The 16,645-nt window shown below is 34.3% G+C and overlaps 1 protein-coding gene across 1 annotated transcript; it reads right to left on the reverse strand.

Annotated features, from left to right (window-relative positions):
• Positions 1 to 9,160: 9,160 nt before the first annotated feature.
• LOC133334205 (uncharacterized) lies at positions 9,161 to 9,909 on the reverse strand. The gene is made up of 2 exons (XM_061542499.1): positions 9,414 to 9,909; positions 9,161 to 9,342 (listed from the first exon to the last, which is right to left on the reverse strand). The coding sequence occupies exons 1-2, from the start codon at positions 9,907 to 9,909 to the stop codon at positions 9,161 to 9,163; spliced, it is 678 nt and encodes a 225-aa protein (XP_061398483.1).
• Between the last annotated feature and the right edge of the window lie 6,736 nt (positions 9,910 to 16,645).

Genomic DNA, 16,645 nt, shown 5'->3' on the forward strand with positions numbered 1-16,645 from the left:
ACCGAAAAAACTAATTTTTAAAAAATCCACGCCTTGTAAATTTCTAGAAAAATAATTTTTAAAAAATCCACGCCTTGTAAATTTCTAGAAAAATAATTTTTAAAAAATCCACGCCTTGTAAATTTCTAGAAAAATAATTTTTAAAAAATCCACGCCTTGTAAATTTCTAGAAAAATAATTTTTAAAAAATCCACGCCTTGTAAATTTCTAGAAAAATAATTTTTAAAAAATCCACGCCTTGTAAATTTCTAGAAAACTAATTTTTAAAAAATCCACACCTAGAAAAATAATTTTTAAAAAATCCACGCTACAATAGCCCATAGAAAAATAATTTTTAAAAAAATCCACGCCTTGTAATGGACTCATAGAAAATATTTTTTTAAAAAATCCACGCCTTGTAAATTTCTAGAAAAATAATTTTTAAAAATCCACGCCTTGTAAATTTCTAGAAAAATAATTTTTAAAAAAATCCACGCCTTTTAAATTTCTAGAAAAATAATTTTTAAAAAATCCACGCCTTGTAAATTTCTAGAAAAATAATTTTTAAAAAATCCACGCCTTGTAAATTTCTAGAAAAATAATTTTTAAAAAATCCACGCCTTGTAAATTTCTAGAAAAATAATTTTTAAAAAATCCACGCCTTGTAAATTTTTCTAGAAAAATAATTTTTAAAAATCCAAGCCTTGTAAATTTCTAGAAAAATAATTTTTAAAAAATCCACGCCTTGTAAATTTCTAGAAAAATAATTTTTAAAAAATCCACAACTTGTAAATTTTTGGAGAAATAATTTTTAAAAAATTCTTACTTACTTAGCTGGCTTGTGACAGAACTTTCGTTCCATAAGCCGAGCTTAGAAAAGATTTGCAGGCGCGTCGGCCCATAGATCTTTCGGAAAATGTTTCTCTCAAACACTGCATGAGCTGCCTCATCTGATTGCGCAAGTACCCATACTTCAGATTCATATAACAGCACGGGTAGTATCTGCGTCTTGTATAGTGTGAGTTTGGTCTGGCGGGAGGTGGTCTTGCTTTTGAGTTGTTTGCTCAGACCATAGTAGCATCGGTTGGCCATCACTATCCTTCTACGAATTTCAAAACTGATGTCATTCGTTTTATTTATGGCAGTAACAAGGTATATAAAATCTTTGACTACATCGAAGCTGTAGTTCTCAAGTTCCACAGTTAGTCCGAGTCTACTGGACGTCATGCGCGTTAATACCATCAGCATGGTCTTCTCGTTGTTTACTGCCAGACCAACTTTGACAGACTCCTTCTCAATTTGTTCAAAAGTGGCTGTTACCGCCCTCAATGTTCGACCCATCATGTCGATGTCGTAGGCCAGTAACTAGTGTTGTTTGGTGTACAGAGTGTCATTTCTGTTCACTTTTGCCTCTCGTACGACCTTTTGCAGCAGGATGTTAAAAAGATCACACGACAAACTATCACCTTGTCTGAACACTTGTTCGGTATTAAAGGGCCGCGAGAGGTTCTTTCCGGCATTAAATGCTGATATTGTGCCTGTTAAAGTTATTCTGCATAGCCGAATTAATTTTGCAGGAATGCCAAACGCAGACATGGCTTTATACACCTCTGAACGGATAGGGCTGTCGAATGCGGCTTTATAGTCGACGAATAGTTGGAATGTGTCGTGGGGTTTTTTTCAGGATTTGGCGCTGAGTGAAAATCTGGTCAATGGTGAATTTGCCAGGTCTGAAGCCACTTTGGTATGGTTCAATAATGTCATTGACCATTGGCTTCAATCGTTCACACAGTACGCTGGATAGCACTTTATATGCGATGGGAAGGAGACTTATTCCTCTATAGTTGGCACATATCGTCTTGTCTCCTGTTTTGTGCACGGGGTACAGGATGCTAAGGTTCCAATCTTTGTGCATGCATTCTTCTAGCCAAATTGTACTAATCAGCTGGTGCATGCTCCTTACCAGCATATGATCACCAGTCTTGAATAGTTCGGCTTGTAACCCATCGGCACCTGCTGCTTTATTATTCTACAGCCGATTGATTTGCTATTCTGACTTAATCTTGGCTAGGTGGTATACACTCTATAACGTCATCTATTATTGGTTCTGGGGTATCTACTTCACAGCTACTATTTGATACCAAAAGTTTTCAAAATGCTCCTTCCCGATCCTCAGCACGCTGTCTGTATCTGTCACCAGGTTTCCTTCTTCATCTCTACAGGAGGATGTGCCTGCACCAAAGCCTTCGGTTTGGTGTTTTACCCATTGATAGAATTTTCGGACTTCATTCTGACTCCTGTACATCTGGATTTGCTCACGCTCACGTTTTTCTTGCTCTTTCTTCTTTTTTCTGAAAATGCGTTTCTCCTCTCCCCTTTTCTCCCGATATTTCTGCATCGCATTACGTGTTGCTACTGTCCGCAGGTTTGCCCTGTACGCTGCGTTTTTCATATCAGTAGCATTACGACACTCCTGACCGTACCGCGGATTTCTTGATGGTGGTCTTTGGTACCCAAGCGTTGCTTTTGCTGCAGTGGCAAATTCTCTGCTTCTATATTATTATCGGGACAAGGGGTGCTTTCGTCAAGCTGGTGGATAAGTTGAGCGGAGTGGGCTTCTGCTGTCTGTTGTGTTTGCAGCTTTTAGACGTCAAATTTCCGTATTACATTAGAACGCATCTTTGTTGCTACATTAAGACGAGTGCGTACCCTGGCTGCCACAAGGTATCAATATTCGCTCCCCGGATCGATCGGACGTCTAAAACACTGGATGAATGTCTTCCGTCTATCACAACATGATCGATTTGATTTTTCGTTGGTCGATCGGGTGAAATCCAAGTGACCTTGTGTATATCGAGATATTTGAATCTGGTGCTGCTAACTACCATGCTTTTTTGTCTTCCGCGAAGTCAATCAACTTCATGCCGTTGTCTGATGTTTCTTCATGAAGGCTGAATTTTCCGACGGTGGGCCAAAGATATTTTCCCTTCCGATTATTGCATTAAAATCTCCTAGCAGAATGTCATGGCCAGGGCAGCGATCATATGCTGTTTCTAGACGCTCATAAAATATGTCTTTAGTCTGCTCATCTTTGTCTTCGGTCGGAGCATGTACGCAAATGAGACTGATGTAGAAGAACTTGGCTTTTATACGGATTCGCTCATCTACTGGAGTGAATCTGAAGACGAGGTCTTTTATTCTTTTAGCCATATATCGGCAGCCAAATTCATGTCTCGTTTCATGGCAGCTATAAAACAGGGCGTAATCATCGGATTTACTTACGCCAGTCCCTTTCCATCGCATTTCCTGTAGGGCAATAATATCGGCTTTGCACTTCTTGAGTACATCCGCCAAAGCGAACACTGCGCCTGTTCTGTACAACGTACGCACATTCCAAGTGCAGATTCGCAGATCATGGTCCTTTATACGTTTGCGGGGATCGTCAACATTAGGGGGGTTTGGTTTTCTTTTTCTTTGCTTTTTCATAGTAGGTTGGCTTTTCCGAGAGTGGGCAACTAACCCGACGCCTCAACCCATTTTGTTATATTTTTTTTGGGTGAACTCGCGGCACATATTAGCTCACTATTTCATCGGGTGATGAAAATAGGTACCGCAGATGGCACCACGGGGAGGTCAATGTCCACAATTGAGATGAAAGGGGGACCAAGATAAGCCTGGACTTCGACATGTTTAGTCAATCAATGCCGTTGCTTGGTATCTATTATCCCCTACGCCTTATAAATGTCTAGAAAAATAATTTTTAAAAAATTCCACGCCTTGTAAATTCCTAGAGATATAATTTAAAAAAAGCCATGCCTTATAAATTTCTAGATTTTTTTCATTCATGCTAATTTCAAGAAAAAATATTTGATATATATATATATATATATATATATTTGTTTCTTTGTGATGTCTAAAGGTTGCTTTTGATTTCTATTTCCTGTAGAAAGGGAATTTTGATTATCATGCAAATGCTCCAAATCCCCGTTATTTCATTATTATTTTTATTTATTTCAAATTCAAATATTTGCATGTCCCTGAAATAGTCGGTGATGAAGATGAATGTGATTCATATTGTTTTGTGTAATAAAATAAAATATTCGCACGATTTATATGTGAATTAATAAAACAAAAGATTGAGGAATTTAGTTTTTTTCATAAATTCAAACAAAAGACTTAGGAAACAAACTTCAATAGGCCTATCAACGTACGAGCCTATGTTAGGGTTTTATTTATTTTTTTTCATATTTTTATAAAGACTTTTGAATTTTATATCTTTTTTGTCAATGTTTGTTGCCTACGATGGTTCCAAATATAATCAATACCAGTAGTTGTCTATATATTTTTTTGAATCTCTTAATTTTTTATTGATCCATTTAGTTGGTTACTTTGTTGACAAAGTTGTCATAACTTTTTATTTTGCCTAAAGGTCATTGGGCTTTGACATATTAAACTTATTTAGTCATAGATTTTAATAAAAATTCACAAATATTAAATGATTATGACAAAAAATCGTATTGTGTTTTTGATATAATAGATCTCTGGGGTATTTTTTTGCGAATATTTGTTTGCCCATTGTTCAAATATTTCCTTATGTTTCCACTTTTCTCACAAAACAAAAAAGTGTATTAATTGTGTTTAAATGTTGAATTTATAAGTGGATTTGGGCATTCCCCCGTTATAATATATTAAATTTATTATGACATATTTAAATTAGATATGCATAAAAAATATATATAGATATATACATATATATATATATATATATATATATATATAAACCTATTGTTGCTAGGCCTTACCTGCTTTTAAAGAACGTAGAATTTATCTAGCGAAAGGAAAACTTTTTCATAATAAACGTCATACGGCTTTTAGTGAAATCTCATAAATTTGTCAAATTTATTTATGAATGCAATATTCAGTCAATAATGTAGAGTTTCAAATAATACATTTCAGGTCGTGCAAGTAAATTGGAAATCGTTATGGAATTTTCATATACTTCATCACATTTTGGTCACATATTTTTTGAATGTTTAAAATTGACTCTATATATATTTTTATTATCTTTAAAAAATTATTTAATTAGCAGTTGAATTAGCAATATTAATATTACTTTAATATCAAAACCAGTGAGAGGAGCAGTATAGTCGGACGGGGCCGACCATATGATACCCTACACAACTTCCATGAAAATCTAACTTTCTGTGGTTGTATATTTTGAGATTGGGGAATATTTCGCGATATTTGCACAATTTTGACTGGCTAGAGATCACCAAATGTTACTAATAATCAGTACAGCCCCTCAAATTACTTGTCCATATTCCCTTCACAGTGGGTTGTGTTGTGATGTTCGGCTTTCGACTCGAAAAGTACAAATAATTAAGTTTTCGGTCCACTTCATCCGAAAAATTATTATCTGATCATCACCTAACATTCAGCGCTACATTTCCGCTCACCAGTGTGGTAATAGGTCGCTAAATAATATATGAATACGTAAGTACCTGTAAATATTTAAGTGTAACTCCCGCATCGGAGTACCTACGACAATATAATTGGTATCCCTTTAAAGGTCAACCACTCCTCTTGGATATACTATCAACTTATCGGGTCTATGTCATTCAGGAGTAAATATATACGATATAGAATACAAATTTTGTAATTTTTCACACAAAAGTCAGTGTCCATTTGACCCGCTAAATATTGACCGATCTTTATCAAAACAAGTACTATGTTTATTCTTTGGTCCGATCTCCTTCTCCATGTTTGGGCCATAACTGCGGCCTCTGGAGCGACCAGAAAACCGACAAGAATTAAGTATTTGGTCCATTTCATCCCCTAAATATTAACCGATATTTACCAAAAAGAACAGGGGTCTTCCTTGACCAGAACCCATCCTACATACAAAATTTCGTGAATATTGGTCCATAGCTGTGGCCTGTATCGTGTTTACAAATTATAATGGACAGACGGGCGAACGGACGGACGGACATACATGTATAGATCGACTCAGCTAGTCGAGATATGATGATCGGTATACTTAAAGGTGGGTCTAGGACCAATATTTCGCGGCCTTACAAACTCTTGGGGCTGCACAAAGCTATAACACCCTGACAACATAGTTGTGTACGTATATATTTTTTCCAAATGCTAACAATGAACTTTAACTTTCCACGAATCAATATTCCAGGCCTGTGCAATATTTTGCGATTTTAGACCGATTAGAGGTCCACAGCTCCTGTTTTTTACCCTGACATATTTTCAGAATCATGTTTTACGGGAGTGAATTGTTACGGCATAAGATTCATATCTTATTATTATGCACACAAAAGTTTTTAGTTTATTTGACCCGCTAAGTATTGACCGAACATTAACAAAACATTCTAGTCAGTTGTGCGGATATCCCGTGTAACATTTGTGATATTCGGAATTTCGGGTAAAATTTTAAAGAGATCAGCGCGACATTTCCGCCCTCCAGTGTGGTAATGCCAGTTTTAGTATTAGCATTGTCAAAAAAGATAGAACACTGTATATAATAAATAGTATAAATTTACAGATCAGCCAGTTCTTTTGGATATATTGTCAACTTGTTCGGTCTATGTCCGTTAGGAATAGAATGAACATTTTGTCATTATGCACATGCAGTTCTGGGTCCATTTGATCCGCTAAACATTGACCGATAATCATGACAACGGACATAGTTTGTTGGCCGTAATGTTTGAATCATAATTATGAACCCTAAAGCGATCAGAAAAACAAAAATAATGTTTTATTAACCGATCATTACCAAAAACAATAGGGGTTGTCTTTGGCCTGAATCGTATCTAAATGCAAAAATTCGTGATGTTTGATCCATAACTTTGGCCTATACTGTGTTTACAAAATATAATGAAAACACCGACGAACGAACGGACGCGCATGCCTAGTTTTGACTTAGCTCGGATTTAAGGATTTTTCAACTGTAGCACCGTCCGCTTGAAAACATATGTCGTCCTTGAATTCCGGGTAGCGTCCAAATACAACATATGTAGTGTTTGTTGAGTGTCGGTAAATATTGAGGGATTCTATTGGACCAAAAATAAGCCACATTGCCCAATATGTCTGATGAGCCGCTTAACAAACGGCGAAACGCGTCGCATAATGGTGGGAATGTAGTATATACTAAATCAAAATCTTTGGGGATATGTACGTCGATCGATTTGAATTGCCAAAAGGCGTATGAGTAGTAGCAATGTGTGATAATATTGATTTAATATTGTCAAACAATGATTTTACGCCAGATCCGTTTCAGACAATTAGGCGTACATTTAGAAATATTATTTCATTCGAAAGCATTTAATTTATAATAGTTTGACACATTTTTATCAAGTGTAGAGATAGAGTTTTCTGATATGTACCTATCTCGTATTAATAAAATTTATTGATCATATTTTTCTTCTTCTTCTTTTAGGTAAGATTTTCTACTTATGTGGTAATGTTTTGTGGTAAGTGGATATAAATTGTACTGGCGTGGGGATAAGTCATTGGTTGCCAAGTAGGGGTTGCAGGGCGGATGACCCATCAATTCCACGTTTTGGCCAGTCAAAAAGGCCAGATTGGTGCTCGGTGATTCGTTTTCTCTTATTCGTTTCTCAAATTTCTCCGAAGACTTCAGGCAAGCAAATTCAAAATTGATCGTGTGACGTTACTCTAGAGGAGCAGTTATGCATATTAACAGGTGACCATTTGGTCCTTCTTCGAAAAACCAAATGGTCGATTGTGAGTTTGTTTCGGTCTCATATGCATAACATCACGATTCGCCATTTTTAATGAAATCTCTTGAAGCACCTCGATATTTATTCCCTAAAATAAATAATTACTTGTAAATTGATATCTTGACGTCTCATTGGGTTGAAAATCTTCCCACAAACTTAATGACGTTTTTATGATCGATATTCAAGTTCATCGATGCACTCTTGACACGACGAAAGGTGTAAAAAATGATGGCACAAATTGTTCATGAACTAACCGAAACACAACACATGATTGTACGTACTGAGCATTTACTTAAAAAAGTGCAAAATTTCCAATTGAAATGTCTACACTTCCGACTTTGTTTACAAGTGTCGAAATTCCGATATTCATGCACAGCATCAATGTTATGTAGCACATCTGCCGTTTTTGGACGACCCTTGACATTGAGAGATTAAATTCATTACATTCGTGTTTCGCTGTGCTTCATCGGAATTCCAATATTTAAGTTTATGCATGCTGATAATCCACGTCGAAAGAAGTTCAAAATTATCCCACGAAAATGTTCACGATTTTATTCTATTTTATTTGCCAAATATATTTTTTCGAAACACAGTGAACAACACAACACATGTTCGTACGTAATACCTTACTGACGTCATACATCATACCTTTGAACAAATGTAAACATTAAAAGTGGAATTATCTATACTTCCGATTTTGTTCACAAGTGTCGAAAGTCCGATATTCACATACTGCATCAATTCTCTGCGGTTAATTTTTGGACTAAATATTTGGCAAATTGATCTTTTCTAATCACTGTATACAACACAACACATGGTTGTACTTCAAACCGTATTGAGTAGGTTTATGTTGAAAAAGTTCAAACTTTCTATTATTCACAAGTGTCGAAAATCCGCTACCAAATTTCACAAGTTACTTCCATTTTATGTAGCAAATTGATTTTTTTAATGCACAATAAACAACACCACACATGGTCGTACGTCAGACCATATTGAGGACGTTTGTGCTAATAAATTTGAAACCTTCCAATATAAATGTCAAAACTTCCCACCTTCTTCAGAAGTTTCGGTAATCCGATAATCCGTACTGGTGCTTGTGTAAAATCTCAATACAGACTTATCGTCAAATATATTTAGCATTGGAAAACATTATATCTGGAATATGACTTGATTTAAGATGCTGTCGGGTTCTGTATTAATAGTTTAACTATTTGGGAACTATTTATTATTCAGAGCTTTTGTCCTACAAAAATCTTTCTCTTTAAATGAAAAAATCAAAAATTTCTTTTACATATTAACAAATTATATATTTCGAGTATTTAACAATAAAAAACAATTCAAATAACGTAATATTCAACAAAAAAATAAAACAAGGAACTTCTAAACCTAAAATCACATCAACAACAGCTCAATATTTTTTCGAGCGACACCTATTTAGTGATAGGAGGCAAATATTGACTGATGGCGGATTTTTCCGAAGAGCTGGGAGCAATGGGTTGATAATTGTAGGCACCATCAGGGGTGAGGCCATCCAAAGCACCAACAACTGAAGTGAGAGGAGCAACACCTTCATCGGTGAATTCGTTGGTGCCACCCAATTTGTCGTATTCGTCTGAGAGGAGGAAGAAAAAAATAATTTTTTTTTAATAATTGTAAGATTGAGAGGGGAATTTTATAACTTACTTTGAATTTCACGTTGGGCAGCCTCAGCTTCCTCTGGTGTCTTGTACTTGATGAAGAATACCTCAGGTTTGCTGGCCTCTGTGGGGGCGGGTGTGGCAATATCACCGGCATTCAATTCATTCTCCTTCTTGCTGAGCACATAGATGACAGTCTTCTCTTCTTGTGGAGCATATTCGGCAGAGTATTTCACGTTGGCATTATCCGAACCTGGAGCCTTAATGAACACAACACGATAATTCTTTTGTGGGCGGCCCAAAACTAAATGTTTGTGTTTAGGTTGTCCGTCATTATCTTCGGGAGCCGATACCAAATAGAATTGTTTGCGTACAATGGGAGCGGGAGTGGTGCTGGCGGGAGGTAAATATTTCTCACCACCCTGATAGCCAGTGCTGACAACGGGAGCACTGGGTTGGGCTTGATATCCATAGCCACCAAATTGGGGAGCAGCTGTGACAACAGCCATCAGGCTAAGGGCAACTAAGGCAAAGGTTTTCATTTTTGTAATTCCAATTGTTCCTCGTTCTTATTCTTCTTCTGTTTCTGTTGTAACACCCTCTTGCTTCCGTTGAGTGTCTGTATTCCTGAACTGTTTCGATTGCACTGTGTCTTCTGCCAGTTGGTGCATAAGTATTTATTCGAATGCGAATTTTTTCTTGGCGCTATCGGTTATCAAACTAATTTTAATGCAAATCTAGATCTGTTTATGTTTGGCCATATCTTTCGTTGTCGTCGTCGTCGTTTAGGTGTTTTCTTATACGAATTCTATTGTGACGGCATTGTTTTGGGTTGACAAATTTTTGAGTCGTTTTTTTTCGTTGTTGTTATTGTTTGCCTATATTTGTTGTTGTTGCTGCCTATCAAATCAACTCACTTCATTTGAATACAACTCAATTGGCGCTAAGGGTGCCGGCCGAACTTAACTCAATTTGTTTGTAGGCAAATTTGGAATTGTTTTTGTATTTCTTTAGAAGGGGTTAATAGTGATTTTTTGATTTTAATTCTGACGAAAGATCTCTCAAATATTTGAAATGTCATTAAACCATAATCTCTATCTGGCTGTCTGTCTGTTTTTCCAAATTTGTGATATTGCCGCCGCTAATCATGATTAGTTGTTACGCTTGTCCACAAATCATTTATTTGGAATTTTTATGTTTTTGTTTAATTTTTTTTTTTTTTTTGCAAATAACCTATGACAAATTTTATAAAAATAAATACGTATTATAATTATATATTTTAATTTTGTTTTTAAACAACATATAAAAAGTAGATTAATATAAGACCAAAAAAGAAAAAAATAATAATAATACAAAAAGAAGCCGATGTATTTCCGTAAATGATTCATAAGCCTGGTACGAATACGCACTTAATAGTTACTTTCAATTTTTTTAATTGGACGTTCTCAGATACCTTGAGGCAATACATTAAGTGACAATATTCTGTATTTTCCAATAATGTTTTACAACGATGGCTACACATTTGTTTACTGTAGTCGCATATTCGGCCGAGTATTTAACATTGGCATTATCCGAACTTGGAGTCTTAATGAACACATCTCGATAATTCTCTTGTGGGCGGCCCAAAACTAAATGTTTGTGTTTAGGTTGTCCATCATTATCTTCGGGAGCCGATAACAAATAATTCTTGTAACAATGGTCAGAAAATCTCCCCACAGGCTTCGATATAACGATATACTTATTATTATTTTATTTCTATATTCCCTCCACTTCAATATGGTGGACCCTATAAAGTTTATATATTCACATTATGGAGAAAAATCTATTGTGGAAAACCAGAACACGGGGTCTTGGAAGATTCAATTCAAAATTCATCAACATTAACAAACCATTGGAAGAATAGATCCACTTTTTTATAATCTAGGTAACATTCAAGTAGCAAATGGGACAAAGAAACAAAGCAGTAAATATAGAGGAAGAATCAGAGGAAGTGGAATCAGAATCGATCCAAATTTACAAATTTCCAAAATGTTGAACCCTTTAGCGGAGGTACCAGAAGTAGAGGATAGATATACTCCCTCAATTTATAGTGTGTGGAGGTCTTTGGAGTTATTCACAGGTTTTATTATTCGTTTTCTATAAGATATATGTTTTTATCAAAGAGGTTTCGGAATGTATATGGTATATGCTTTTTCAAATCGGTTATTCAATTCGCTTCAGATTAAATTTACAAGCTTCTAAAATATTGACGCTTTGTTGTCAGTGGGCCCCATCTGCGGACTCGATCGATGCTTTGTAAAGATAATAAATTGTGCAAAGTTTGTTTCAAATCGGACATTCCTTAGGCCTAACATTAAATTTATAAATATTGAAAATGTTACCCTTTTATGGGGACGTACCACACAAGGAATAGGTTGTAAAAACTTTAGTAAAAATCTGGCATTCCATTCGCCTAATATTGGATTTATAAATATTAAAAATGGGTCCCATATTCGGACTTTATAAAGGCTTGGTAAATATAATAGGTTGTAGAAAGTTTGGCTTGGTCGCATGTTAAATAAAAATAATTTTCAGCAACATTTTGACCGTTTTGTGGGCGATGTACCAGAGAGAGTGACCTGATATTAACAGTCTTCGAACTTGAACTAAGTTTGAAAGATAAATAATGTTTAGATGAAATCAGTTAGCTCTTTCAAGAGTCATCGTGTGTGCCGCTGCCTGCCAGAGAGACAGACGAACGGACATTTGTAAATCGACTCCAAATTGTCTGAAAAGGATTTGGTCCAGAGAAACATGGCGTCTAAAACTAATATATCGATGAGACAAATGTTTACCGTATCAAAGTGTATATAATCTCATTAGCCATAAAGCGTAGGGAATAATTAACCTAATTTTCGATCCTCAATATTTAATTTTTTACTTTTTCCTTGTAGTATTGTAATCAGCGTCCTTGAAACCCTTATATGTTATAATTTTTTTTTATTTTATACATCGACTGCTATAATTATGGGATCTCAGGCCAATAGTGTTGTTATTAAAAAAGTCCTACTAAAAAATTCTGGCTTATAGTTATTCAAAAATGCATGGAGATTTTCACTCAGAACACGGCGCCATTATTTTTTTAGAAAATCACGAAAATTCTGCTTTAAAATCTGTCTACAGTTTATGAACAAAAAATTAAATTTCAAAACAAAATCCCCGCCGCTGATCCTCTGATATCTGCAAAAAATACTTTAAAAATTCCTCAATAATTAAGACAAATATTATATTTGATTTAGATATTTTTTTTTATAAACTCCTTCTATAACTCCAAAAAACTTCAAGGTTCTTCAAAAAAAAAATCATAATAATAGAAAAACTCGTCACGACCCCTGAAAATCGACACCTACATACCATGGAAAATCCACTTATTGAATTTACATCGACAACCATAACTAAGTCTTTTGAAATTCGACTTTTATAGCCCTTCCAAGTGTCCGCAAAAAAACATTCAAAATTCCGGCCTATAAAATATCCGAGCCAATAGCATTTTAAATATCAGAAACATGATGTGTCTTAAAAATCCTCACCCATAGTCCTTGAAAAAATGTTATTTTTTAAACAAATCTTAAAAAAACACGACTGTGGTCTAAACAGTTTGAAAAAATAATTTAATTTAATTTAATTCTATAGTCTCAGTCAACACCTCTGAAAAATAAACGCATATGGTCTCTGAAAAAGAGTATTGAAAAATCCACGTCTATGGCCTTTGAAAAAGCCTTTAAAAACCACGCCTATAATCTTTACAAAAATTAAATATGCACTATGGACTATGGTCTCTGAAAAAATTTAAAAAAAAAATCCACGTCTATGGCCTCTGTAAAAAATACACGACTATGGTCTCTGGAAAATTTCTTTAAAAAGTCTCGTCCTTGAAAAAATATTCTGTAAAAAAGCCACGCCTCTTATGGTCGTTAAAAAAATATTCTTAAAAATCGACGTCTGTCAATGTCGTTAAATAAATATTCTTTTGAAAAAATATGAACAAATGTTCTTTTGACAAATTCTTTAATAAAATCGACGCCCCTTATGGTCGTTGGTAATATATATTTAAAAATCCACGCCTCTTATGGTAGTTGAAAAAATATTCATTAAAAACACCACGCCTCTTATGTTCTTTGAAAAATTATTCTTTAAAAAATCCACGCCTCTTATGGTCGTTGAAAAATATTTAAAAAATTACACGCCTCTTCTAGTCGTTGAAGAAATATTCTTTATCGTGCCGACACCCACCACGCCATTGTCATTGGCTCTATGACACTTGATTATTTACAATAAATCACCGGATAAAATATCAAAATAATATTTAAATTATGATCATCCAAAAATAGCAACAAGAAAATTCAAGCCTGTCATGGTCGTTAGAAAAATATTATTTTGAAAAAATTCACCACGCCCTGAAAAAATCTAAAAATATACACATTTATAGTCATTCAAAAATTCTTTACAATTTCTCACATATTATCCCTAATAATTGTAAAAACACCACGCCTACGATCTCTTAAAAATTCATTAGTAATGCTTCTAAATCCAAAATCTAACCGTTATTTAGCCCAGTTCCACTTTGTCAACAGATAATTCCTTTTATAGTATTTTTAAGCCTATATTAACCACACTCAAACACACACCTATTCATTGTTCCTATAAGGCCACAAGACATCGAATTTGATAAAGGTCATTTAGCAAAAAAAAAAAAAAAAAAAACAAATGACAGCACTGTGGGAAAATACGTCCAAACAAATAAAATATATATTTCCTCCCTGGACAAAAATGAGACATCAACATTTAAATATCCGCCTTTTGTCAAGCGATCGGTCGATCGGTCGATCGATCGACCACACACATTGACTTGGCAGCAAATTAATTTCACGCCGCAAAAAAAAAACTACAACAAACAAATAAAATTTGCATAATTTCCATTCAATCATTTAGGAGATTAAATAAATTAAAAATTGTATTGTTTTCTTGGTATTTTTGGTGTTGTGGGTGACAGTGTGGAGTCATTTCAAAATCATCACTTTGATGTTTCATCAATTTAAAAAAAAAATTTGTTTGAAATATTTTTTAAAATAAATTATATATTTAATTTTTTAAATAAAAATAAAGATTTCGAGACACTAGGCGACGAGGAAGTTCTTTGTTTATTAGAGTTCGTTTCTTTTAGAAGTGATTTAGAGGACACTATTAGACCTCCTGGGCATATATTTTTGTTGCTTTAAATTACACCCTTTAAGGACATAGCTCTGTGGGATTTCCATCCAAACTAATGTTACCCTTTAGCCTTCTTAAATATTATATTTCACCATAATAAAATTTTCAATGCCATATAAAAATCCAACATTCCCATAGTAGCCCCGATCATTCCAAATTCGTTCGTTCAAATGTAACCAAATATGACCAAAAACCCATTTTTCATAAAATTGGCTATTTAACGATATCGCGATACGAAATCATTAAAATAACTGCTAAATGTATTTTCTATCATCACCTCGTGATTAATGTTGAATCATAAAAATGTCCAAAAATACATACACACACATTGATATTCAGTATTTTAATAGAGTCATAAAATAGACAGCAAATAAAATAAAAGACAACATCTTTACTTTGTCAGTTAAATGGACAACAACAATTAAAACAAGAAATATATTAAATTAATTAAATTAACCAGGAAAAGGTCATATTTGACCAATAAAAAACGAACAAATTACCAAGATACAGATAAAACGATAAACAGTCGCCAACAAGAAAACATAATGGTTTTCAATAGATTGTATTAGGAGTTCATATTGAACGTTGTTCTTTAAAAAATCCACGCCTCATATGCTCGTTGAAAAAAATATTCTTTAAAAATCCACCCATGAGCTGGTCCTTGAATAATATTCTTTAAAAATCCAAACCACTTATGGTCGTTGAAAAAATCTCTAGCCTTGAGCTTGTCATTGAAAAATTGTTCTTTAAAAAAATCCACGCCTTTTATGGTCTTTGAAAAAATCTCCACCCTTGAGCTTGTCCTTGAAAAAATATTCATTAAAAATTCACCCTTGAGCTGGTCCTTGAAAAAAATGGTCGTTTAAAAAATCTCTAGCCTTGAGCTTGTCATTGAAAAATTGTTCTTTAAAAAAATCCAAACCTCTTACGGTCGTTGAAAAAATCTCCACCCTTGAGCTTGTCCTTGAAAAAATGTTCTTAAAAATAACCCAAACCTCTTATGGTCGTTGAAAAAATCTCCACCCTTGAGCTCGTTGACAAAATCTCCACCCTTGAGCTTGTCCTTGAAAAAATTTTCTTTAAAAAAAATCACGCCTTTAATGGTCGTTGATAAAATCTCCGCCCTTGAGCTTGTCCTTGAAAAGATATTCATTAAAAATTCACCCTTGAGCTGGTCCTTGAAAAAGTCTTCTTTAAATATCCAAACCTCTTATGGTCGTTGAAAAAATCTCCACCCTTGAGCTTGTCCTTGAAAAAATGTCCTTTAAAAAAATCCACGCCTCTTATGGTCGTTGAAAAAATGTCCTCTCTTGGGCTTGTCCTTGAAAAAATGTTCTTAAAAATAATCCAAACCTCTTATGGTCGTTGAAAAACTCTCCACCCTTGAGCTTGCCCTTGAAAAAATATTCTTTAAAAATATCCACTATTGAGCTTGCCCTTGAAAAAATGTTCTTTAAAAAAATACACGCCTCTTGTTGAAAAAATCTTCACCTTTGAGTTTGTCCTTGAAAAAATGTTCTTTAAAAAATCCACGCCTCTTATGGTAGTTGAAAAAATCTTCACCCTTGAGATTGTCCTTGAAAAATATTCTTTAAAAAATCCACGCCTCTTATGGTCGTTTAAAAAATCTTCACCCTTGAGCTTGTCCTTGAAAAAATGTTCTTTAAAAAATCCACGCCTCTTATGGTCGTTGAAAAAATCTCCACCCTTGAGCTTGTCCTTACAAATATTCTTTAAAAAAATCGCCTCTTATGGTCGTTGTAAAAAGATATTCTTTAAAATAAAAAAATCCACGCCTCTTATGGTCGTTGTAAAAAAATATTCTTAAAAACGCCTCTTATAGTCGTTGTAAAAAATATTCTTTAAAAAAAATCGACGCCTCTTTTGGTTATTGTAAAAAAAAATCTTTAAAAAAATCCACGCCTCTTATGGTCTTTGTAAAAAAATATTCTTAAAAAAACGCCTCTTATTGTCGTTGTAAAAAATATTCTTTAAAAAAAATCGACGCCTCTTTTGGTTATTGTAAAA

The sequence above is a fragment of the Musca vetustissima genome, unplaced genomic scaffold, assembly GCF_032173495.1.
Source record: "Musca vetustissima isolate MV318-11 ecotype Yass unplaced genomic scaffold, APGP_CSIRO_Mvet_v1 utg9830, whole genome shotgun sequence".
NCBI classification, from domain to species: domain Eukaryota; kingdom Metazoa; phylum Arthropoda; class Insecta; order Diptera; family Muscidae; genus Musca; species Musca vetustissima.